The sequence below is a fragment of the Acanthaster planci genome, linkage group LG08, assembly GCF_054643075.1.
Source record: "Acanthaster planci isolate LZ-2023a linkage group LG08, COTS_SCS, whole genome shotgun sequence".
NCBI lineage: Eukaryota > Metazoa > Echinodermata > Asteroidea > Valvatida > Acanthasteridae > Acanthaster > Acanthaster planci.
This window is the reverse complement of record NC_141784.1, coordinates 2,860,816-2,885,896: the sequence shown is the minus strand read 5'-3', so window position 1 is coordinate 2,885,896 and position 25,081 is coordinate 2,860,816. Positions and strand designations below refer to the sequence as shown.

At 42.2% G+C, this 25,081-nt stretch overlaps 2 protein-coding genes across 2 annotated transcripts; one reads left to right on the top strand and one right to left on the bottom strand.

The window, feature by feature from the left end:
• The first annotated feature begins 184 nt into the window (after positions 1-184).
• Positions 185-18,211, top strand: LOC110976065 (xylosyl- and glucuronyltransferase LARGE2s-like). The gene is made up of 16 exons (XM_022229028.2): positions 185-383; positions 2,606-2,834; positions 4,264-4,320; positions 4,712-4,792; positions 5,427-5,494; positions 6,154-6,205; positions 7,285-7,390; positions 8,555-8,679; positions 9,213-9,376; positions 9,701-9,776; positions 10,025-10,071; positions 10,520-10,685; positions 11,940-12,021; positions 12,553-12,670; positions 12,940-13,029; positions 14,394-18,211. Exons 1-16 carry the CDS (start codon positions 211-213, stop codon positions 14,575-14,577), a joined length of 1,818 nt encoding a protein of 605 aa, XP_022084720.2. The 5' UTR covers positions 185-210; the 3' UTR covers positions 14,578-18,211.
• On the bottom strand, positions 18,209-24,891 carry chmp5 (charged multivesicular body protein 5). The gene is made up of 7 exons (XM_022228903.2): positions 24,682-24,891; positions 23,599-23,703; positions 23,280-23,326; positions 22,008-22,173; positions 21,129-21,237; positions 20,165-20,277; positions 18,209-19,556 (listed from the first exon to the last, which is right to left on the bottom strand). Exons 1-7 carry the CDS (start codon positions 24,748-24,750, stop codon positions 19,506-19,508), a joined length of 660 nt encoding a protein of 219 aa, XP_022084595.1. The 5' UTR covers positions 24,751-24,891; the 3' UTR covers positions 18,209-19,505.
• Between the last annotated feature and the right edge of the window lie 190 nt (positions 24,892-25,081).

The following is a 25,081-nucleotide window of genomic DNA, read 5'->3' as shown; positions in this document are numbered from 1 at the left end:
ACAAAAATTTTAAAGATATTTAAATGCCAATATATTTTATCATTATGATTAATGTGTCTCCATTTTGCTAAAATACTAAATTCCTAGTTAAAATAAAACAGTCTAGTTAAAAATTCCCTGAGGAAGCATTTAATGAGTTAGCCGCCTTTTGTGTTGTTACATCAATAGAGGGCGCTAACACGTTTCAGAAACAAGGAGACATGTGAAAAAATGGCAGTGTGCGTGTTGCTGAAAAGGAAAATAAATCGCTGCATTCACCGGCTGTGTCTGTTTAACATCGCCTTTTTTGTTTGGATATTTGTCATCTTCTCATTGCTTTCGCTTATGGTGACGTATATCAGCTTTATCCTGTATTTGGATGACAACGAAAGAGTGGGAGATAGGTAGGCAGTAGTTAGCGTCGGGTCCGGTCATTGCCGGTTAGGCATACAATGTTATCATGGTTTAGTCCAAGATCCCGTAAACATTTTGGCTGGTTTGATTGTACCCACTTACTCTTCCATCACACCTATTTGTGCAACCAAATTTCATACATGCCTTCTTGGTGAAATTAGATGTCAGATGGGGAGGTTTGTTCACCTTATAATATCCTCATTAAAATGGTGAAATTCTTCAGCACTTTGCCCATCCACCATATTCACTCTACAGAAACCCAGCAGCACTAGACTCTCAGTAACTGTCAGTTGTGTGATAGCTTGACCAATTGCCAACCTTTCCTTTTGTTATCCTGTCTCCCATGGATGAAAGCCACACTGTGATTGGTCCGATTTGCTTCCATTCCAATGACCATTCCAATGTCACAGCTCGGCTTTTATTTAGACTGGGTCAGGAAAACAAAAGGAAATGCATAGAGCTGCGCAGACAACAGACCTAGCCGAAGCTCAGGAAGCCCGCTTAGGACATGGCCTTATCTGTACGCCCACAGCTCTTCTTTGCATGCGTAAGGGTTGTCAGTTGCTATGTATTTCAAGCATGTGCAAATGCATAGTGCTAGATACCAGACGAACATAGATCGTTCACGACAGAAAGTGTGGAGTTGAGCTCAATTCCTGTGAATTACGTCGTCCACGGGTGGATTTAGTAATTTCAACACACTTGTGAATGACATTTGAGCTACCTCCGCCAGGTAAAAATGTGAGAAAAAACTGTTGAAAAAAAATTTCGCTTTGGCAGGAGGACTTCATACCCTGGATGTTAGTGGCAATGCAATGTACATGTAGACGACGTCCACTAGGTTAGCCGAGGCTTAGCTTTTTGTAGGGCACAAGCCACTAAGCCTTTGCCTTTATTGTCATTACTTACAACCTACCTGTAGACTAGCCCCATTATCAGGTCAGGGACCAAACCACAATCTAGCGACGTCCCTAGTTTCAGCTTATGTCGCTAGTTCAAGTGGCAATGACATCATTTTCATCAGGTCATGTGATAATGCTGTAATTTTCCTGTGCGATTTTGGGGAAAAAAGGAGATTTGAAATGCCGGCACTCAACATGGCCACCTTTGCCGTTACCGTTGGAGTCTATGGCAAACTTGTTTTCGATCTCTATTTTGGAAAATCGCCACCGTAAACACAACATCTGCCGCGTTGAATCAATGGAGATTTATAATGGCAACATTTTCATGCACAAACTTCGGCAAAGTTTCATGTTTTTCGCGTAAATGTTTTCATCGGCAGAGTTGGACTCACCTGCCCGCCGAATTCGACATATCCAGTGCAAGATTTTACCGAAAAATCTCCTCGATCCGCTTTTATAGATACCAAATGAAAGGAAAGTTTCATTTAGATCTTGGGTAGCATGTTTCCTGTAAAATTGATTGATCAGAGGAATTTGTTTTGAAGTTTCTGGCCGATAAATGAGCGGCGTATGCATAGTCTGGCGTCCTCGCTAGCTTGTGGTTTGGGTCTCCGACCTAATTATGGGGCTTAGTCTGTGATGCTTGACTGCCTCCTTTCCCTGGGCCTTACACTTAGTGTGTTGTAAAAAATGGTTGGATGTCAGCCAAATTCATTTTCAAGATCTGTTAACTTTTGTCCCATTTGAAAACATCCCAGACCAAAGCATTTGCTGCTGGGTGACACGTTTTAGCTACCGTTCCTTTCTGAGAAATTTGGAGGATTTTGCTGCCGTGATTGTACCTGTCTTTATGGAGAGTAGCTACTGTACAAATGTTCAAGATTGTGTTCCTAGTGAATCAGTGAGCACCTAACTCGTTGTTCGTGCAGGTTGTGCAGTAAGCCATGTCTGATTTATTAGGCTACCACCAGCAGTAGCACACATTGATGCAGAAAAGTGCCTCCAGCGCTGGTGTATGGCTTCCGTAAGTGGCATCAAAAAATCGGCGGTAACCAAGTAAATTCTGGGCATAGCGGTAGTCTACTGCTAAGATGTTTGTTCCTTCAGTCACCACTCACATTGTCACACTTTCCCTTACAGGTTCTGTATCATTTTCTGTTTCTACCATCACAGGAGTTTCTTGGGAGTGTCATTTTATCTCGCGCTTTGATCTGCTTATGTTTATGCTGTACACGTAGGCATTAGTCTACATGTACAATGTACGTACATGCACATTTGAATTTGTACAAGAATCTCTCCTCTTTGGGCAGGGAGCTTGACTTAGACTTCCCAGTTGCCGATGGGGTTGACGATGTTCTGCTTCTTCAGGAGGGCATCCTTCGAGGGGAGGAGTTTCATGGCCGCCCTTTCAATAATCTCATCTCTTCCCACATTATTGACTCGTCGACGGTCGAGCTGGCTGGTTGGTGGATGCCCCAGGTTCGGTGGAACCCAGAGATCGACTGCAGCCTGCCTGACCAGCCAGGAACCTGCGGGAAGGTGGGTGACCCAATTGTAAAGGTGGAAATGTTTCCTAAGCAGACTGGGGTTGAGGTTGAAGAAGAAGATAGTCCCTCTTAATTTACCCCAAAGAAATTAAATAGGTAGGAGGGCAATAGTATGCTGAGATGATTGAAGTCATGTAGGCACTTTTTGACATTTTCTGCCATTATCAGAGAGGACAGACACATGGAACAAAAGAAATTTTTCTTGTTCATGGAAGGGGGGCCAGTCCTTTATCCAGTTCTGTCCACTGTGTCTAGTTCCTGTGCCTAGTCTGTGTGAGGGTGCTACAGAAACATTTGTAACACAGTGCCTTGTCTTCTATGATCTAGTAAATAAGTAGAGTCAGGTGTTAGAGTCAGTTTGGGGAGTCGGGTTGGCGTCGTGGCTCTTTCCTTGCCTTCCATCTCTGCGGCTAGGGTTCGAATCCCTGCTACATGTACATATGTAGGTTGGCATGTGGGCTGGGTTTTCGGTCCCTGCCTGATTCCGTGGGTTTTCCCAGGTGTATTTATCTGGAGGTTTCCTCCAACCTCTTAAACTGAACATTTCCTCATTGACTTCTTCATTGCCTCTCATTTTCATCCTGTAATTGGTGCTGAATGTTGGATTTTGGATGAACAGAAAAAATATGCCAACAGTGATGTGTATGAGTTTGACGTACCTTGTGCGGATTTGAGAACAAAAGGGGTTCATGGCAGGGTCCAGAGATGTGCGGATTTGCAGAAGTCGACACGATGTTTCCCCTCATTGAATAAAAGTAGAGGTGATTTGGGGGTCGGGGTTATGTGTCTCAAAATGAAGAAGAGCAGTCAAGGAAATGGTTATTAAAAATCCATACAAAAGCAAGTATTTGTTTGCCCGTTGAACGGTTGTGACATCTGACTGCTGTCTGCGCACATGTTTGATTCTAGTTTTGTCAAATCTGGGCCTAAAAGCTGCATTCTCATAGAGACTAAAAGTCTGGATGCAACTTACAAGAAGCGCCAGGTCGTTGTGACAGTGACACTTACTGACCACAATTTGAAAAATTTTTTAAAATGCTTCTTATGTACGAACAGGAACACTTCTCAAAGATTGCATGGCTGAGGACTAAAGGAAAGATGGTAGCGTGTGAAATGGGACCTGTGACATTTCCTAGGGGGCACCGGGGAGGGGAGGTGTACATATTTTCCAAGGGGGCGGTGAAAGGAGGTGAATTGTAGCTTGTACATTGACTGTGTATGTTTCAGACTTTCGAAGGAAGGGCCTCGGAGGGAGGACGACCTGAACGCTGAAATCACAGAACCAATTAGAAAGACCCGTTTTAATTACATGCAGTGATATTTCCGACTACGGGAAGTTTCTTCAATGACCCATTGGATAGAGTCCCAAGAGAAGGTTTTTTTTTCTCTCAATGGTAATTGTATTTCATCATGACTTACAGGTTCTGAGCGTGAAATGCAAACCGGACAGCATCAGAGCCGTATATCAGTTTTTACCTGTGAGTAAAAAATACAGATTCTCCCATGAATGCAAAGCAAAACAAATTGGAAACTGTGATCTTTACCAAAGCTGATTATTAAAGTGCCCCCATGGCCTTCTTATTACTGTATCTACGAGGAAATAAGAACATGCAGCCTGACCATACTTTGCTTAAAACTTGCCTAATGGATTATTTTTCAAATCTTAGCTTTGTCTCTGACTTTGGTCTCGTATTGGATTCAGAAACATTTTCAAGTATTTACTCTGAAAGACCCATTATGTATTTGTTTTATAACATAATTCCTACAAGTGAAAGATACAAATAAACTTTTGTATTGAAAGATTTCCAGTATAACTTGCTGATAACAAAACCTGTGCTTACACAATTCTCAATGTTATTTTCCCCCCAGATTAATCCAGAAAAAAGTATAGATGGTATTTATTTTCATGCAAAAAGTGCAGCATCAAAGCTGACAAAAGACAAACAAGTGGTGAGTACATGTAATTGTTCTTACATACGTACAAATGTAGATGCTGTTGCAACGATTCCTGCTGATAAACATTAACTAAGGGCATATTTGCCCATCGCATTCCTAGAGCCTTCAAAATCCCGCAAGGAGTTTGAGGAGAATCTGGCAAACTTTGGGAAGCTGCATCTCAGCCTGTAAAATGCACATAAAGTACTTGGCTACTACTCTGAATAACACAGGTGTCTATGGAGGAAGGACGTATCCGCTACCCATTAGCTAGTGGCTTCCAAATGGCTCATATGTTCATTCATTATTGCTGCTCACAGCTGAATTATTGCGACATGGTCCTGTGTTACAAACGGCGGGTTGCCTCCATAATGTCACAGGACAATGCACCAGTCCCCATCTCTCTCCGGCAGTGTTGCAGTCAAGCCCATTCATAGCTCATTCGAATAGTTTGTGATTTGGCTTGAGTTGAGTTATACTCGTGATCAACTTTCAGGGGACTTGTGATGGATTCGCCTACAACTCTGCTGCCCAGTTGGGGATATTGAAAGATTAAGGAAGGTTCCAGCCAAAATACATGAGTTTTTAAGGTTAGGAAGGCCTTCGTTGAACACTGTCACCAGATCACTCTTAATGTTTTACTTTTCAGGCTGTTGATGCCACGTACAGTGCAATAGCTTTGCTTAGGTATAAAGATGGTACATCAGACAGAATAAGGCAAGTGCATCGCCTCCTGTGTTCAATTTCTTTCCTTTTTTTCATCTGTTGTTGGTCGTTCTTGGTCTTGATGGTAAGAATGGATGAATTATAATTGCCCAGTCAGCACAGCATTGTGTAGACTGTGAAAGGAGGGTTGCCTAACTTAGTCATGAATTGAAAATGTGCATCCAAGGTGCTATTTTGGGAGTTCAAATGTTTTCACATTGCATCCAAAATGGCCCACAAGGTGTCCAAATGACGTCCAGACGCCCCTGTTGCTAAAAGGTCTGAGAGGGACCGGTGTAGAAGTAAGGGTGGGAACCAATTAAGAAGTAATGACTTTTATTTTAGAAACTGGTTCTCATGGGTGTGCTTTTTCATCACTTCATAAAGAGCCACTGCATATAAGAATGGTTGTGCACAAATGATTTGTGTAGAGATGAAAAGATACCATCTTTAGGCTTATTTTATGAAAGCCTCACCCGAGTGAAAATGTATCTTTGCATTGACTGGGAATTCTGCCCCTCTAAACCTGCTTGATTTAGCTATTTTTTAGCCCATGCGTGGGTTGTTTTTACATTGGTTCCTCGTAGCCAGCTGTATAGGGCAGCCTTTTTTACTACTTTCTGTCAGAGATTTACATACATCTAAGATACCCCAAATTCCTTTGTTCACAGGCTGGATTTCCCGGCAGGAACGCATCCTTATATAGCAACTGAAATGGACAAGGTAGGCCTCCATTTTTGCAACTCACAAACTTTATCAATTTATTACTCTCTCTGTTTGTAATTCTGTTCGCCGTGTGGTCAACTGTAACTACATGTACCTTAAATCTACATACTGGTTTTGCTGTATATTGACCGAGTTAAGATTACAAAGCATGTTGTAGTGTGTACCATGAGTCGTTCATCAGCCAGTGATGTAAGGCCGGACCCTCAGTCAGTAATGTGAGGCTGGACTCTCAGCCAGTGATGTGAGGTGGAACCCTCAGCCAGTGATGTGAGGCCGGACCCTCAGCCAGTGATGTGAGGCCAGACCCTCAGCCAGTGATGTGAGGCCAGACCCTCAGCCAGTGATGTGAGGCCAGACCCTCAGCCAGTGATGTGAGGCCGGACCCTCAGCCAGTGATGTGAGGCCGGACCCTCAGCCAGTGATGTGAGGCCGGACCCTCAGCCAGTGATGTGAGGCCGGACCCTCAGCCAGTGATGTGAGGCCGGACCCTCAGCCAGTGATGTGAGGCCGGACCCTCAGCCAGTGATGTGAGGCCGGACCCTCAGCCAGTGATGTTACGCCGGACCCTCAGGCCACCATTTCTCTCCAGTTTCAGTAGCATTAAGTGACAGAGAGTATTTCTGATCCCTTGGATGGGATACTTGTCCATCACCTGTTCCTCCAAAGCTAACGGTTGTATCTGATACCCCTTGGATGGAGAGAGGTAAATGGGGTAAAGTGCCTTGCCCAAGAACAACAAACGGCCAGCAGTCGGATTTGAACATGTGAACCAATTAGTTCTACTTTACATTGAGCTTTATGTGCCTAGGTTTAAGTGCAAATGAGGAATGTTTGGTCTTCTGCTTGTGGATTTTATTGGGACTTCAGTTTGGGTTAATATTTGACCTGAAATGTTTTGTGCCCATCATGGTGAAAAGCTTGTTACTTTTTTCAGTATTTGGAGAAAGTAGTGGTAAGATTGCATTGTCTTCATTTGCCGGGGGGAACTATCTCTTGTACCATTCAGCAAGACAGCAAACTGAGGCCTTGGACAATGTGACTCATTGTTAAGTGATCATATTTTATTGTGTTGATAGTTATTTCCCGCTGACAAAGTGTTACAGAGTGTCACCGTCATGCTGTGTTGCCATGGCTACCAGGGTTCCGTAAAATTTATGGATGTCACAGTGCGTCCAATTTCAGGTAAGAAATTCTGCCCCCAAAAATCCATTTTCGTTTGTTGCCATATAAAAGTAGAAAGTTGAAAATCCGTTCTGCAACTTCAGAATAGCACAGTCGCGAGATAGCAGAAATTGCACAATTGTTAAGTACAGGTAGACTAGTCCAAGGAAATAGCATGTCTTTGATGGCAACTGCACTTTGGTAAGTCACGACACCCTATTGGTTGGAGAGGCATGTGACGTTCGCGGATACCACCTACATGTACAGATAAATGCAGTACCAACATAGTAATGTGTTGTATAATTCTGGTTGCTACATCGGTTTGTAGGTTCTCTGTTGGCAATATATTTTACGTGCATTGTAGACTTTGAAAGGAGACATGGTGAAAATGGGATCAGATGGGTTATCTCAGCCTAGTATATTTTTAAACCTCATCAGGTTTCAGCTTAAAGGCTTACTGCACACCTTTTTGATGTAGTGGTTTACTGGCTGCGATTGAGGTACATGTATTTGATGACTTTGTTCGGTGACTGCTGGCAAGTCGCTAAGATACACACTGCAGCGCCTAGCCATTGATTAGTCAGATTTATGAACTGAAACTCTGAACATTTATTTCAACGTTTTGTTGAAATACAAGATTAATCTCAGTACAAGATTAAGAAAAAGAAAATGGATAACATGAGAGTCTACATCAACACCACAAATGACCAAGGAATGTTACAGTAATTCAGTTTATACATGTATGAGATTTGAAGGAGATTCAGCAATGTTAGGTATTGAGTGAAGCCAACTAGCTTTAGTTCCCAAAACCTTTGGACAGACTAACAATAATTTTACAGAGGAACAGAGCATAATACAACATAACATACAGGAGTAAACATAATTAACATACATAGTTTACAAATTACAATACAATCCAAGTTTAGATTCTCATATTAAATGTAGCTAGTAACAGAATCATTACATTGTACGATGTGAGGCCACAAACTGCTGTTTCTCTATTTGGTTCCAGTTTTAAGTGTTTTAAAATGTTTGTGGAGCCCAAGACAAAGCCTGAAGCCAGGGACAAAGCCAAGGATTCAGTGGATGGATTCAGTGCATGGATTGTTGTAAAAGAGGTTCATAGATCGTCAGTGCAGAAGTTTCTTTTCTTATTCTTGAATCTTGCTTCTTCTTCGATGTCAGATGACCATTCTCAAGTCATGGTCACCAAAGACTATGTCCAGAAATGCCCTGATTACTTCAGGTCAGTCAAGACCAGCTCGGAACTTGATTTTGATGTGGAGCAGTTCCTAACGGATGGGAAAAAGGTAGACTTGTTCTGAGAAATCATTAGACACTGGTCTCAGTCTGGCACTCAATTTTGGACTAGGCATTGCATTTGCATTTGTTTTGCCTTAAACTGAAAACTGTGTATTACACCACCCGTATCTGCAATTTGTAAGTCTTAATTGCAGTCAGAATAACTCTAGGCCTTCTAGATCCTACAAAATCTGCCAGGGGTTTTCAAGATCCTGTGGGATTGAGGAGGGAAGAACTGAGTTAATGTCATTTTAAACTGGGCCTTGACATGTCAAGAAAATTCGAAGAATCTCTTATTGGATTCCAGAAAGAATGTCAAAATTTTCAGTAAGGTTTTTTAGCCAAAATGGCTGAGTATTAAGAATTTGATATATACTTGTAGGACTCAATTGGGTTAAAAGTGTGCTTTTTTATAAAAAATAATGGACAAGTTGATCTTTTGTTGAATAAAGAGAAAGTGTATTCAACCCGCTCTGCTCAAAGAAAACGTCCGTTTAAATGAGGTTCTTCATTTCATCGCTGCCTTTTTTTCTTTTGTCAGGGTGACAAGGAGTCCCAACCTGTCACCCTGGTCACCCAGGTATCACTGGACAGGATTGACCTGCTAGAATCTACCCTGGAGCATTGGCAGGGACCTGTGTCGGTGGCGCTCTACGTTCCAACGAAGGCTTCCAAGAGCGAAAACGATGACCACGGATGGAAGAGGTGAGTCGTCCAACTTGGTTGGATTTTACTTTGTAAGCTCTCTTGGTAGCAATCATCAGATCATGTGCATTATGCTTGATACTTGGGGCCGAAGGAAAATGTTACATTTGCGTAATAGACCCCTAGACAACTATTTCATCCAAATAAGGAGGAATGATTTGTAGTGCTGTAACCGTTATTGTCGATTTTACTAAACAGCTTGCAACATGTTTAAAGTTTGAATTTCCATGTAACTTTGTACAGGTTTTCACAAGAACAAGTATTAGTTATTGTGCTAAAAAAAATCACATTTTGTAGAAACTGCATAATGATGTTCTCCTGCAGGCAGTACATTAAGAAGAAACTTCGTAATAGCCATCTGCCGGGGCGATGCAACATGGTCGTCGTCTATGCTAAAACAGTAAGTAATGGCTCCACTTCAGTATGAATTTGTTCATGTTGGCAGTTCCCACTGAGCAGAGGACTGCACAAAAGACCCTGGGTCATGTTGTGCTGGCAATCTACTGTGTACACACTGAACCTGTGCATGTTTGAGTTCCCTATAGAAACTACATGCTGACCAGTGACTGTGGGCATTTGTGCACATTTGTGCTGTAAAACCAAAGGAGGGTTAAGTTACATGTTTGAACCTTTTTATCGTTATTTCAGTCAGAGGACGAGTATCCAGTCAACTATTTAAGGAATTTGGCCATCAGGTAGATACAATTTCAAAATCTTTCATCTTCATCTTGTAACCCCCACTGAGTTTTTTTTTAACCAGTTAGTACTGAGTACATACGCTTCTGGGTCAAGTCCATGATTTTGTGTACGCTCTCTCCCATACATAATGGAAGTTTTATGTTTAGAGACGTGCATAGATGTCAGTGTTTTTTCAGTCTACTGCTGGACGTCTCTGAAAGTTGTTGCAGCTTAAGATTAAGTCAAAATTCAGGAACCATCATCCATTAAAAAGAAGACAATCGTACATCAGCATGGGATTTAGCAAAATTAAGTTTTACAGACTCTAGTTTGATGAAATCCTCTATATTTTGAAGAGAAGAATTGCATCTTTGAAGAAACTAAGTCTTGTGCTAAGCCAAATTGTTCTTGTAAAGCACTAATTGGTCTTATCCTTAATGGTCATTTTACCTCTCTGTCTGTCAGACAAGCCAAGACCAAGTACATTTTCCTCCTGGATGCCGACTTTGTCCCGTCTCCAGACTTCCAAGCCACCTTCCTGTCCTCCCTGGCTATGGTGGAAAGAACCCCACAGTTTAACAAAACTGCCTTTGTGGTGCCTGTCTTTGAGTACACACAAGAATTCATCAAGGTAGGACAGGATTAGGGAGTTTGGCGCTTACACTGAAGTATAGTGATACTGCTGAATACTCGGTGCTTGTCTGAGAGCTTGCGAAAACATGTACAAGCTAACTTGAGTGGGACTCGAACCCACGACTTCCTGCTTACTAGTTCAGACGTCTTATCCTCTTGACTTCAGAGCATGCCAGGGTCGGCTGGCTGAACCATGTCAGATGTAGCAGCAGGTACTGCAAACTATTACAAGATGTAGAAGGGCTTACTCCCTTTCCACATAAAGCATGTCATGCAAGGTGTTTAACCAGACCTCAGCCATTAGTTCCTCAATGAGGCCACTTCTAGAGAATGGACTGACCATTTAATCCCTGCCCACCGGCGTCCTGACCAATGCATTCAGGAAAGACTCTGAAATGTGTGCACCAGCGTAGGACTCGCTCAGCTGGAACATGCAGCATGGCACGGGAGGGAAAGCAAAGATGGCTCCTCTCACCGTACCAGGGGATTAATCTTTACTGTGATTGCTTGATAAGTTGTTCTATCTTGAAACGTAACTGTTTCATTTGGATGATGTGTGGGCTTATACCCAGCAAGAAATGAGACCGAGGGGTACCCCCCAACATGTCCAATCCCTATACACATTCCAGACTATTGTTACTTAACACATCCCCCCAAGATGTCTGAAAGGAATTCCCCAGATTCCTGTGAGACAATGACCAACACAAAGCGGGGGGGTTCTCTCTGTCTCATACCTTGCTGCATATAACTGGGCTTGTCTTTACCAGCTACACAGATAGATGTTGAACATGCTGTGGCACTGCCGTGTGTAATAGCAGATGACATCCATAATCCTCAAGCCTGAATATTCAGAGGCTTAAACATCTTAGACAAGTGACCACCAAGGGTCAGCTTTGTCAAGTCCTACTCAGTATTAACCCCTTCACGCCGGGGATTCTTTTGACCGTGACTGCTGGGCTGGGGTATGCCCAGTATGCAAAGCTCTGTCCAGCAGCAGGCCCCGTTGAACCACCAGCTGCATGGTGAATAGACTGTATGTGTGGTATGCACTAATCCTCACACAAAGCTGTGGCTGTGGCTGTGGACAGCTCCCGGTATGAAGGGGTTAAACTGACCATGGCTGTTGTGTCATTTTGTTTTAACAAGTCCATATTTTCAGCCAAAATAACGCTGCCCTCAGGTTAGATTACTGTAGGATACTACTGTGCATGAGTGGCTACGTAACCTGTGTTTTGGGTGTTTTTTCCCCCAGGATTTTCCCATCGACCAACCCAAGACCAAGCAGGAATTGAAAGACAAGATGTTTGGTGACGGGGCCATCATCTTCCCCTTCAATATCCTTTTGTCAATTTAAAATCATGAAAGGGAAAGTCAAATGTTGGCTACTTGATCATGAAATTTCTCTGCTGATTATGGCCTTGTTGGAAAAATGCAGTTGTTTATATCAAAGCAATAGTTTCCTGCAGGCTGCCCAAGGCAAGGTCCATTGTTTTCAGTTTTACAATAAACCTGTTTAAAATCACTCTGTCACACCTTTGTTCCTATTCCTAAATACCTTTCTCGGTATGTTGCTATCCGTGTTTGTTGCCTCTTCATTATCACGTGCTGTTATGTGGGACAAAATTCAGACTTAAGCATTTCGACTGCAACTTGAAGACATATTTCAGAATTCCTTTTGAAGCTGTTGGAGGTATTTATGAATAGATCTTAAATATTATTCAAGTGATTTATCTGCAGTACTCATTTACATTTTATCGTGGTTAAATTAATTTGTCATGAATATGGGTTAAACCAAAATTTGAAACTTAACACTTGTAGTGTGACTTGCATGTGCATTTTGTAAAGGGACCTTGACTTCTGTGAAATGATTTCAACAGCTCCCGAGGCCCACAGGCCCACAGACTATAGGAGCTGGTACTCGGCAACACTGCCTTACAAAGTGACTACATACCAGGATAAGTATGAACCCTACCTCATTCTGAGGTAAGAGCTCAATTCGCAGTACTTAAGTGTAATTTGTGGTTGTTGCTAACGGCACAAGTGCAGATATTTTACAAGAAAACTCTTCGTATCTATCTCTTGTTTTCAAGAAATCTTTCAGAGAACTCATAACATCAGCACACTATTGTAAATACAAGTGTTGGTCAACAATCACAATTAGGTTGGTGAAAATGGGCTTAAAAAATTGACCGCATGTCTCTCAAGATCTCATGGATAGCTTTATCGTTGAATGTTGGTGCCTTCTTTTGCAGAAATGCAGAAACGCTTCCAACTTTTGATGAACGCTTCATGGGCTATGGGATGAACAAAGCAACATACGCAATGGAACTTTACGCCAGCGGGTATGCCTGAAGTTTATCTCATTTCAGCTTTTGGCATTATTTCCAGGAAAAACAGGAAAAAATCCTTGATTTTCAAAGTTTGGGTTTTGAAGAAGTCCGTTATGCTGTCCATCACAAGTCTGGCCCAGTAATGGACAGGGAATAAAGGAGGACACAGGACTATGTATCAGTATTCATTTATTCAAGTTGTTAGTTTAATGTGAGCTTGATGTTTAAGTAACATGAGGGTTTGGTCGGGGTTTCGATTCAGTCTTTGTCACTGTTAAATCTGCTCCATATCTTGTGCTCATAATTTGGCAACCATGCACCATAATCAAAAGATGTTTTTACAGGTTAATCTTATAAGCCATTTGTTAGTTAGGTTTGAATAAAATCTGGTGCACTGAGTTACCTGACTGCACATTAAGATAACAATTTGAATTTCTCAGAATAAAGACTCTGTTGCTATACCTCGTGATACGGAGCAAGCTTTTGCATAGCGACCACCATCTCTGAAATGGACTGGTTCCTTTGTGCCCTTCTTATCCATTGAAAAGTGTATTGGTGCAAGGCGTGTGTTATGTAACTAAGCAAAAACTTGCCCCAAATCACGAGATATAGCAACAGTGTCTTTAGTATGGAAAATTCAAAGCGTTATGTTCGTGTGAATTTGAAGAACTCTGTGTACCAGATTTAATTCAAATTAAACTTGCAAAAGGCTTATTGCATCCTGTCGTGGGGAATTCCTGTAAAGTGTCTCTTTTTTTGTGTGTTAACCATTTATAAAATCTAAAAACCTAAACTTTGCAAGATCAACATGTTTTAAGCTCAGAGGCGTACAGATATGCTGGACGTTGTAGTGAGTATGCAGACGTGGTATACATAGTGTGGACCTCTGCACAAAAGAAGTCCACATAATGTAGGGTGCGATGGCGTAGTGTGGACTCGCACGCGTCCACACAATGTTTCCCCCTCTCTGAAAACAGTTTCAGAGGCAATTTGGGGTCAAGGTTATCTGTGGCAAAATGAAGAGGAACAGTCCAGGAAATCATCAACAATGATTCAGCTCGAAAGATTTATCCTAGCTGGAGAAAAAGGAGCATTTGCCTCAAGTTTCCTTAACCACAGGAGAACAAAGGAATGTCCACACTTTATATGTAAAACAGGTATGTGTGGGTAGCTGTGTGTACTGCTAATTGTAACACATTGGCAGCTAGTCCCAATGTTTAACTCAGTCGGATCCTTTGGTGGCAGCCTAAACCTTTGAGGTCATTTCAGCTTACGGATACACAAAGCATTACACAGCAGAGTAGTCTCTGCTTCAGTAATTCAAATCTGTGGCATCGTACTACTGTCTTTGTTTTTCACTGGCCTCTTTCCTGCAGCTACGAGTACGTAGTGCTGCCCAACGTGTGGGCCATCCACGTCCCCCACCGTGAGAGTTCTGCCAAGGTCCAGTTCCTCTTGGACCCTCTCTACCGGCTCAGCAACCGGGCCGACCGGTTTGAGTTTGTGTCGGACCTCATGAGGAGGCATGGCTTGGGTGGCTGCAAGGCCGACAGGGAATGACACACAGGAAGTCGGCGAGTCTCCTTCACGTCCCCCACCGTGAGAGTTCTGCCAAGCTCCAGTTCTTCTTGAACCCTCTGTACCGGCTCAGCAACCGGGCCGACCGGTTTGAGTTTGTGTCGGACCTCATGAGGAGGCATGGCTTGGGCGGCTGCAAGGCCGACACGGAATGACACACAGGAAGTCGGCGAGTCTCCTTCAGGAGATTGGATACTCTGCATTTGAGACTGTGCAATGGACTCCCTGCTCTCTGTGGGCTGACATATCAACTTTGAATGGTCACCGCTGGAGACCTAGAACCAGTATGTCATCTCAATGTGTTACCGCATCAAGACTTATTTTGTCAGACCAAAGTCATTATTTCCAAGGATAGATTTGCACCAGGGAGATGTTAATTAATTTGGATTTTTGCCTTGCCCAACATGTATTATAACACTGTATACTCAGTGTTTGCCCCCGAAGGCTTGTTGTCGTTGTTGTTTGCAGTACCCACTGCTACATCTGACTCGAACCAGCCAGCCGACATCGGCAAGCTCGGTGGTCGAATGGTTAAGATGTCTGCAATAATGACTAGAAAGTTGTGGGTTCGATTCCCATCCGAGTACGCTTGTTGATTTTTTTTTCACCAGCCTTCGGGGGGCAAACACTGAGTATACAGTGTTATAATAAATGCTTTGGGCAGGGCAAAAATCCAGAATGAATTAAAGTCGTTATTATTGTATGTACAACTAGCTTGTTCTGGATTGTCACGGTCTCCACAGTGTGTAGCATAAGTTGCTGTCCACTGCAGTTTTTACAACATGGACACTGCTTCTTTGGAATGTGTCACTTTCTGTCAAAGTTTCTGGTGTGTAGGAGTGACAGTACACCCATTCTTCGGCAATATTCAAAAGTACGTTATATATTTGGAATAGGCACCGCAGTCATGCGCTCTGCACTGGGATATGTGCAGATGTCGCATGATTAGATTTCTCCAGAAAGCTGAGGCAGGTTTGCCAGAAACTTTGAATGAGGTGGTAGGGTTAAGATCTCACAACCATGACCAGAGACACGTTTGTAGTACTGGAGAAAGAGGCAGAATATGGTCGCAGTTCCACAAAACATTGAACTGAAATATGGTTGGCTGCATCACTCTCCTGGTATTTTGGGCCTGTCAAACACTCCAAAACGCTGGGAGATCTAAACAGATGACAGCAACTTTCAGGAAGCAGTAGACATCTTTCTGCAAGTAGTCCACATTTGTGCCCAGTGCCCTTTAAATTATTTCTTTGACCTTGCTGGGCCATAACTGCAGTCCAAGTCACATCATAAACAAATAACGCAAACTTATGGCCATAATCAGTCGTTCAAATATGTATAACTGAAGTTTGTTTTAGTGGTGTATCCAAATTCTGGTCCAGGATGGCAAAATGCGGGATTTTCCTGGTTATCCACTCTCCCCCCCTCCCCATTTGTAAGGGAATCCTCCCACAGGAATTACAATTAGTACTATTTCTAGAGTGCTTGCACTTTCAGTTCTCACAACAAAAAGGCAACAGGTCTCCAGGGTGGTGGCAACTTGCCTCCCCCCATGTGACCGGTACCTGTCAAGTCAACGTGAAGTCATGACAACGTCGTGACCTTCTTAACCTACATCTGGTTGTAGTTTTTAAAACACACCCGATGCCATTGGCATTTCCATAAATTTGGGTCCCTCTTTATTGCGTGGACTTGTGGAACTGAGAGCACTGTAAATGGGAGTGTCTTGAATCTAGACTACAAATCTCATTTACACCAAACGGGAGTCTGTGTCATATTTATGCATCGGGCAGTTTGAGTCCTTATTTCTTGGTTTGATTGTAATAAAAAGTACAGTGACGCAACTCTCATTGGTGTGAAAATTTAGACACTGTAGGTACAATGTACATTTGACAGTTTCATCTAATCCTTCAGGACAAGTTTTTCACGGCAGTTTGACTGCTCAATTATTTATTTTGTACTTCTTGAATTGTATAATAGTAGAAAAAAAATTGCTCCCACATATTTTACATATTGCTGAAAATACTGGACATGTGCTTATTTAGTTTATAGTTTAGATTGTTGTCCTTTTTATAAAGGGTCCGTGTCCATTTTGGTTCCGTTTAAAAAATAGTTACCAGCTAACAACTCAGCTTTTGTACACAAAATGTGTAATCAAGGTGAACAGTCGACCAGTATTATGTATTCCAATATTTATGCACAAGTTGCGATGTGTTCAAACCCTCGTTCACCGTACCTGCAAATCTTGCCCTTTTAGCTCAGTTACCCATGGTGCACATGGGTAGATGCTTTTATTTTGGAAAAAAAAAGGATTACCAAAACATAATAATCCTTTTTGTTGTCTAAGGCTGCATCCAAATCTCTTGTCTAGAGCTAGGTCTAGGTCTTCGCTCCATTGGAAATCTGTGGAGACGTGCAGACAATAGACCCAGCCGTAGCTCTGGAAGCCCGTTTTGGACACGGCCTTAGGTATCTGTTAACTCCAGGGTGCAAATAAGGCAGTGAGATTATTGTATTCATCAGTCAGATTTTGTAATGGAAACGAGAAGCTGATTCATACATGTAAGTGTATTTGGCTAGTCTTAAATAAGGTGTGATTTAAATGAATTAAAATTATAAGACGCTCTCTCTCAAGTTGATGGATGAAACAAATATTTGATGTGAGATTCCTTGTAACTTGAATGCAATGAAAGTCCACAAAGCACTCAGTTTGTCCTTTGTGGAGGCAGTATTGTGTAAGAAGTCTGTCCAGGTTTAGTGGGTAAAACTGAAACCATGACCTTGCTTACAAATTCAAGAAAGTTTATGCAGAAAAATGTCTGTCGTTTAACACAAATGGAAAGAATTCCACATACAGATGCCTCTAATCTTTAAGCAATTCATGTCCATAGAAATTTGAAGGCAGCAGTGAAAATATGGAGGAACTCCCTTAGAAAATACCTAGATGTTTTCAGATCAGTCTCACACGGTTTGTGCACAGGTTGTCAAGTGGCATCCGTGATATGGAATGCTTAAAGTGTGTCTTCTAGTTATTTCAAAGAATTGGGTGTACCAAGTTAATAATAAAGTCAGACTTTCGTCTTTAAAATCTGATGGGAAATTCTGGACACAGCTACGACATGCTCTTGTTCACTGCATTCCATATTTAGGGATAAAGCATAGTTCCTGACCCTGGGCTCTTCATTTAACACCAGCCACTAGATTCAAAGCTGATGATGGTTAAAGGTGTTTATTTGTTGTTTAAAGGCCGACAAAATGCCTATTACAAGTTTATCGGTTTAGGTACTGTAAATACATGCCTTCGTTTTTAAACACCTGTTCCGTTGCTTTGAAAATGGATAGTCAGTATCTCCAGCCTCCATGGATCTACGATATCAAGTGCTTTGCAAGAACCTGGCGATATATTCTTTCAACTTAAACCTGGACGAGGCATCAAGCGTTGCGGAACACTATTCTCAGTTCTACAAAACCCTTATCCTGGTGGATTTAGAAGAATCGAGAAGGGGTCTGATTAATCAACTTGTCATGGGATTGCCTAACACTTTAGAAAAATATGAAATAAAAGAAAAACATTACAGTCACTTTTGTGAATAAATGACCCCACTATGTCATCTTGGTTGAAGCGTCTTTGTTTTTTTATTTCAAGGAACAGTACAGGAGCATTGGCATAAATGGATACCGAGTGTCAACTGGATCATTTCATTACAGTTCCCTCCCTAAAAATTGTGTCAACAATATACTGGATACACGTATACCTAACAGACTGCTTGCGCCAGCTAAGTCATGTGACCTATAGTGGATATCAACCATCAACAAACATGGCATCCTCTACGCATCGGCAATCTGAGTACTTTACCGACCACTGGCTTTATATTTGGTAAATGATACTTATAACACACTGCCATAAGAGGACGGTATGTCGACATCTGATACCCACTATAAGTCACATGACTTGATGGATGCAATCGGTCTTTTGCGATCCACAGTGTCATTTTATTTTTTCTCACTTCTATTTACATATTTTAATTGTCCTGTGCCACTTTATGCGATACACTTGCTTACAAAGGTGATTTATCACCAAACTGGCTTTGTTGTATGCTACCATTGGTGCGGTATTTACGAATGCAGTGCTGTAAATCAGTGTTGCAACATGTAGTTGAGTCTATCACAAGTCACAAGCCATTCAAATGAACTATGACTAAACCATTCTGTCAGTGTTCTCTGTTACTTATGACTGTCCTCTAGTTGGAGAGATTCGTACCAGCTTTTGAAATAAAATGACTGATCTTTGAACTTTCTCTGGCCAACACCTAGCATAGTCAAGGAACTGCACGTATGTACACATAATTTCGCTTTGCTACAGTGGGGTTTGAAAACATCCGGATTTGGGCCACAAGACTATCACTTTCAAGCAAGTACACTCAAACCTCATTAATAAGAGCACTGTTAATGAAAGTTTCTGCTTGTAACAAGGAAATCCTTAGGTCCCAATATTTTGTTTTTCATTGTTTTTACTTCGTTAATACAAGGTTCCTGTTCTAACAAGGTAAATTACCAAGTTCGAAGAACCTCTTATGAACGAGATTCAATTGTACTCGGGCTTTGTTCCACAGAATTTTTCAAAAGCGATGACTCCAAACAATTCTGAATGCGGTTCAACTTCAACAGTGCTGTAGATACTAAGGTCAAACAGATTGCATTCTATGCATGAAACAACTGGCTTTTGAAGTACCATTTCAAAACAATATACACTACAAGATATAACTAATCTGTATTACATAATAAAAATACCACTTTGCTTACATATGTACATTATTGAGCAATCACGATCAATCATACTTTTACAGTTGACAGAGATGCTGAGTGATATCATCGATGTCCATATTGTCAATAACTGACAAATGACCTTTTCATGTTGATGGCAGCTGTGGTAATCCAAACTCGTCCACTGGGACTCCGTCCTACGGGAGAAAGGAATAAAATGTCCTGATGAAATTTCTGCCCACATTTCCTTTTATCGAGGAATTAAAAAGCTCTGACTTTTGATATTAAAATATGATATTTGGCTTTGTGCTGGGGAAGAATTTTTTGATACAATGTTTTGCCCTAACTCTGTCGAAATATCACAAGCTAGCATGGATTGGATTCAAATCCACAACTCCCCATGACATTTGCACTTGGGAGGCAGAAACTGGGGGCTCAAATCCCACCTAAGCAAGCTTGTCATTTTGTTGCAGCTTTGGACCACACCAAGAGCAATATACATTGGTCTAAGGGCAAAACCTAGAGTGAAAATACCAGCTATTTCAAGCTGACGCCAGCCCAACTTGAAAAACGACCAATGACACGTATGCTGTGCCTCATCCGAAGATGTAACAAACATTTAAAACTTATGGATTTGAATGATCCTTTTTGACGACTATCTGAAGTTTATGAGACCACATTTGACAGCCCCAAATGTACATGTCTGAGACGTGAACAATTTTTGAAATGGATTCAAGATCAAGATTTGTCCACTTGAGAAAAAAAAAACTTCGGCAGCCGTCATGACACTGTTCAGCCTACACACCTGCACCGACTCGGCCCCTGGGTTGGTTTCTGGGGCTGAAGGGGCACTGATGGCCTCATCTAGGTACGACGTGTCCTCGTCCATTAGGAAGTCGTCCCCAAGTGCATCCAGTTCTGAAGATGATACACAAGAAAGTCGGTCAATCAATCAATTATTACAAGAACATATAGCTGAGAAGGGATTTCTTTGTTTCATCTTTTTTTCATCTGATACAAAAGAACTTGCGAATTCTTTAAGTGAATATTCTTTAAACCAGGGGAAATGCATGTATCTATACATGTAAACCCGTACATTCAGCCAAAGGTTCATGATTACAGCGGTGATTTCCAGGTCCATCTGTAATGCTCTTTTTCTAAAGAAGGAAGACAGAAGCCTCTCCCCTAAAAAAAGTCTACCGCTAAAAGTTTTGATTCTGGGAACAGATTATGCCTTCACTTGTGATGAGAGCCCAATTCATGACGCTGCTTACTGCAGAATTCCGTGCTTACAATCTCGATTCTGCGCTAACCGCGCAAGCAGAAAAATTCTGCGCTAACCCTTTAAGCACAGAATGCTTAGTTACAGGATGTACGCAAGCGCACAAGCCAAAATTCCTCGCCAACTTGTGAAATACGTTCGCCGTAAGCACAGAGTTTTCTTCTACTGTGCGCGCCGATTTCTCGCTTGCGGTAAGCAGCGCCGTAAAATTGGGCCCAGATCCTACAAAATGAGTCTTGAGGCCTTTATCTAGTAATTTTGTTTTAGCTTGCAAGGTAAAGAGCAAACTGATTTGTTGCTTTGATACATCATTTACTTTGACATCCCAATGATAATGGATTTACGGTGGGTGACAAATGTCGACGTGGTACTGATATGCAGATTGAGTGATGTTCCTTTCACAAGCCTCAAGCTAAAATTGGTTTGGGTAGCTTATGAAGAATTGTGTTGGTTGGGTCACAGTTTGATGTAGAGTCTCATATGGTACCTGCTTCAAGGTCTGCTTCATCTAGTTCTGGCATGCCGTAACTCCGTCCCATAATCTCCTGGACCTCATCTGCCTGCTCTAACATGTCCGCCATATCATCCTGGAGATCCTGTTGTTGAAAAAAAAAAAAAAAAAGGAAGATCGAAAACCGTTGATTACCGCGCCTTGATATCACGATCAGGTCCAGTTCAGTGTGCGTGCTGGACAAAGCCTGCCGGCCAAGCTCAGCTCTACTGGGCTGCGATATCCACTCAGTAAATCAGAACCCAATCACTGGCAGAGAAACCAAAGGCTGATGGGCGACAGTCTCTACTGGGTATCCGGCACTCATGTGCAGTCTGGGCATTTCTGGTCATGCTTGTTCCGCACCATGTGCACCAGTCTGTAAGCGCGTACAGTGTGTACTATTGAACACTGCTAAAGAAAATCATACTTTCTCCTCATCGTGCATAAAGGCCGTGGCCTAGAAATGATGGTGTGAACATGCACTTACGTTGTACAAGTTCCTGTGTTTAGGTCTTTATGCACAAATTCGCATTCAATGAAGGTTCTGGCACATTGTGACTCTGCAACGCTGAGTCTTCATGGCCTGTGTGCAATTTCCACTGAAACTTGTTGCAGGTAAACCCAGGAGGTGCAGTAAGATTAGGAGTGATTGAAAATCACAGAATATCCAGCTGTGGCAGTGACACTAAAACACTTTGACAACTCAGGGCTTTGATAAGCTAACAAGGCATGAGGTCTCTTAAAAACGATTAGGATTAATGTGAATCTTGCATAATACCCACGATACTAAAATATAGCAAAAAATGACGGAACCTCTAAAAATCCACAATTTGGGAGTCAACAATTCTGAAATCTAGACAAATCCTGGCTCACCTCAATCTTGTTGAGGTCAACCTTCTTGTATTCTTTCTTCATCTCCTTGATGCCCACTTTCATGGCGTCCACCGTGGTCTTGGTGTCCTTCAGGGTCTGCGTGGCAAAGTTGGCCTGCTCCATATTGAAGGACTGCTGTCGCAGGTTGTCACACTGATTCTCGTACCTGTACAGCCAAGTAGATTGAGGAGAAAACGAACAGGAGGCAGGCAACAGGTCATGAGCAAGTTCATTTAAGAATAATGAGTATGGTCAACGACTGTCAAGGATGAAACCGGAGAGTTAAAAAAAATGTGGGTCCCCGGTGGCAATCCACTCGCTCTAAATGCCCCAAACTGTGGTATACTGTTTCAAAACAAGGCTGGATTATCTCCACTTTTGAGAGGGAAAAAATGTCGGTAATTCCCAGCAGCGTGGTCTTTTGTTCCGAGTACGGTCTTCTGTTACAAGGCCCTGCTTCCCTTTGTCCGAGTTCGGAGACCCCGGCCACGCATATAAAACATACGTGTCTGGATCCGGAATCCCCGGCAGGAAGTGGTTAAGTGTTCTTTAGTTTGATTGAAAATGCATGGTACCACAAGTTGTCTTCAGTTGGACCAGTCTGTTCAGATTCCATCTACTCGAACAAACGTTGACTGCATTGTGGATTACCAACTATGTCGATAAAGTTGGGCACACCTCAAGTCGGTACTGGACAAAGTTGGGGCAGTGGACAAAATTGGGAAGTAAGCACCGCTGGCAACCTCTGGCTACGGTGGCTTCAGTGACTTCCCAATGACATGAGTGTCATTGCAGGTTGCAGCCAAAGAACAAAAATTACGTCTGGTCTACTGCATCGGGGGGGGGGCTTTGACCGTAACCCTCAAATTACATGTACTTCACATGTCAAAGGGGCTTGCCTGCCCAGTGTAACATGATCCAACAGGTCAACTCTCACCGAGGGCAAAGAGCCTAGGAGTCTGTGTTTCCTAGTCACCACGAGATCCAACAGTGGCACTGTTCAATGAGACTAGCTCCCACTGTCTCAACATGGCAAGTTTGTGTGCCTTCTGTTGATTGCCCACTGCATCCAAGTGCATCCGACAGGGTTACAAGAACCAAAGCCTGTCCTCAGTGAGGTCTGGCCTCTGGTCTGCACACATAACCAAGCCACACACCTACATGTAGTTTGTGGGCCCAACAAACACTGAATTCTCAAGTATGCAAGGGATGGATGCACAAGATAGCCCACGGAAATACTGCCCAGTTTAATATCTATAATGTTTGACTCACATTTTCTTCTGCTTCAGAATTCTCATTGCCTTTTGCTTCACCATGTTCTATACAGAGGGACAAAACAGAAAGAATGCATCAACAAAACACGGTTTCCCCCCTCACATATACATGTACATGTTTTTATTTATGGCCGGCCTAACTGAACAAAATTCAATAGTATAAATTTGGTAAACAAGTAAAAAGACTTGTAATGGAAATGTCATACTTTGCTGTCATTTGATAGGAGTTATGTACACATCATATGCAGTTAAAACAATTGAGACAAACTAAATGTAGTTAAAAGAGCCTCATGAGCACATTTGACGCATAATTTCACCTTGGCAGGACCATCACGCATCTTCTTCATCTGGTCTTTGTACTTTTTCAGCTCAGCATCCAGCTTGGAGATCTTTTTCTCGATGGAATCTGACCGACTATCCACCTGAAATCCAATGAAGCATGTCGGTTTAAGTCAAACACTCACATAAGTGAAGGTTGGAATAATCTGCACAGTTTAATATATATGTTTGACTCACATTTTTTTCTGCTTCAGAATTCTGCAGCATAAAAAATTTGTGAGTCAAAGTTCCGAAATCAGGAAAAATCCTGAGAAGTACAATTATCCCTGCTTTGAAAAGCGAACAAGGTAAGAGTTTTCTTTAAAGTGGTTAAGATTAATTTGCTTCCATTCCAATGACCAATCATTTCTTAGCTTTCATTTGGATAAGGTCAGGAAAACAAAAGGAAAATATAGGAGCTGAGTTGCGATTGGTCAAGCTGTCACACAGCTGACGGTTACTGAGACAGTGAGAGTACATGTTGCTGATTTTCTGTCGTGTGGACGGGCAAAATGCTCAAGAATTTCACCATTTTAATGAGGACACAAGATGAATAAACCTCAAGAAGGCGTGTACAAAATTTGGTTGCACAAATAGGTGTAATGGAAGGGTAAGTCGGCACAATCACAACAGCTAAAATGTGTTTATGGGAGTTTGAACACGGCTGTAAACCTTACAGTTCTGGAAGTAGAGTTGAGTGGGGTACGAATTGGCTTGGGTTCGAGTTGACTTGGGTTTCAATTTTGGGGTATGAGCTGTCTTGGATACGAATTGTCCAGGCCGGATACAAGTTGACCCGATTCCCTATTGTAACGTTAATCATTTTATAATTTTGAACACAACTGGATACTTATTTTAGAAGATTCAGCTGTTCCAAACTGACTTTGGTAGGGGTAGTAAAGTAAAATCTTTCCTTTTTATGGTTTAAACAAGTGATCCCAAGGTGTCGACGACGATACAGCACTATCATGTAACATTAGAAGCCGCAGCACAGCCGAGGGTTCCTTCCCACATCCCTGCACATGCGTGACAATGACAACATCATTGAGAATGAACAAACCGACAGTCACACTCCTACTCACATTTTGAATGCAGTCCGTAAGATTTGGCGGTGGCGCCTTCGGCTTACTCGATCCAAACAGCCGGTTCATTGTTTCAGTAGTAAACTGCTATTAAGGAACAGGTTATGCAGAAAGTTTCGCTAGATTCCTGTGATCATTCGTTGCAAGTGAGCGAGAGGCTGGAGGACTGTACACAGCGAGCTGCAGTACATACGTCATATCAATATTTAGCGAGAGGTGTGTATTGTTCCCAACTAGTGCTTGAGAAAGTTCGACGTATTTGTACACGTTGCTCAATCTGGAAAAATGAGACACCAGACTAGATGATACCACTCAGATCAAGCGCCCTCTACGATGAGTCACGTTTCTCGTGACACTTTGTAATGCCGGTCTGAAAAAGGGGTGTTCACGAACTGCCCGT

Coding starts and splice junctions, on each gene's coding strand:
- chmp5 (XM_022228903.2), bottom strand. CDS start 24,750: ATGAACCGGCTGTTTGGATCGAGTAAGCCGAAGGCGCCACCGCCAAAT. Junction 23,327..23,598: donor TGCGTGATGGTCCTGCCAAG/GTGAAATTATGC, acceptor CCCTCTGTATAG/AACATGGTGAAGCAAAAGGC. Junction 19,557..20,164: donor CAGGGGCCGAGTCGGTGCAG/GTGTGTAGGCTG, acceptor TTTCTCCCGTAG/GACGGAGTCCCAGTGGACGA.
- LOC110976065 (XM_022229028.2), top strand. CDS start 211: ATGGCAGTGTGCGTGTTGCTGAAAAGGAAAATAAATCGCTGCATTCAC. Junction 4,321..4,711: donor CCGTATATCAGTTTTTACCT/GTGAGTAAAAAA, acceptor TTTTCCCCCCAG/ATTAATCCAGAAAAAAGTAT. Junction 6,206..7,284: donor TAGCAACTGAAATGGACAAG/GTAGGCCTCCAT, acceptor TTGTGTTGATAG/TTATTTCCCGCTGACAAAGT.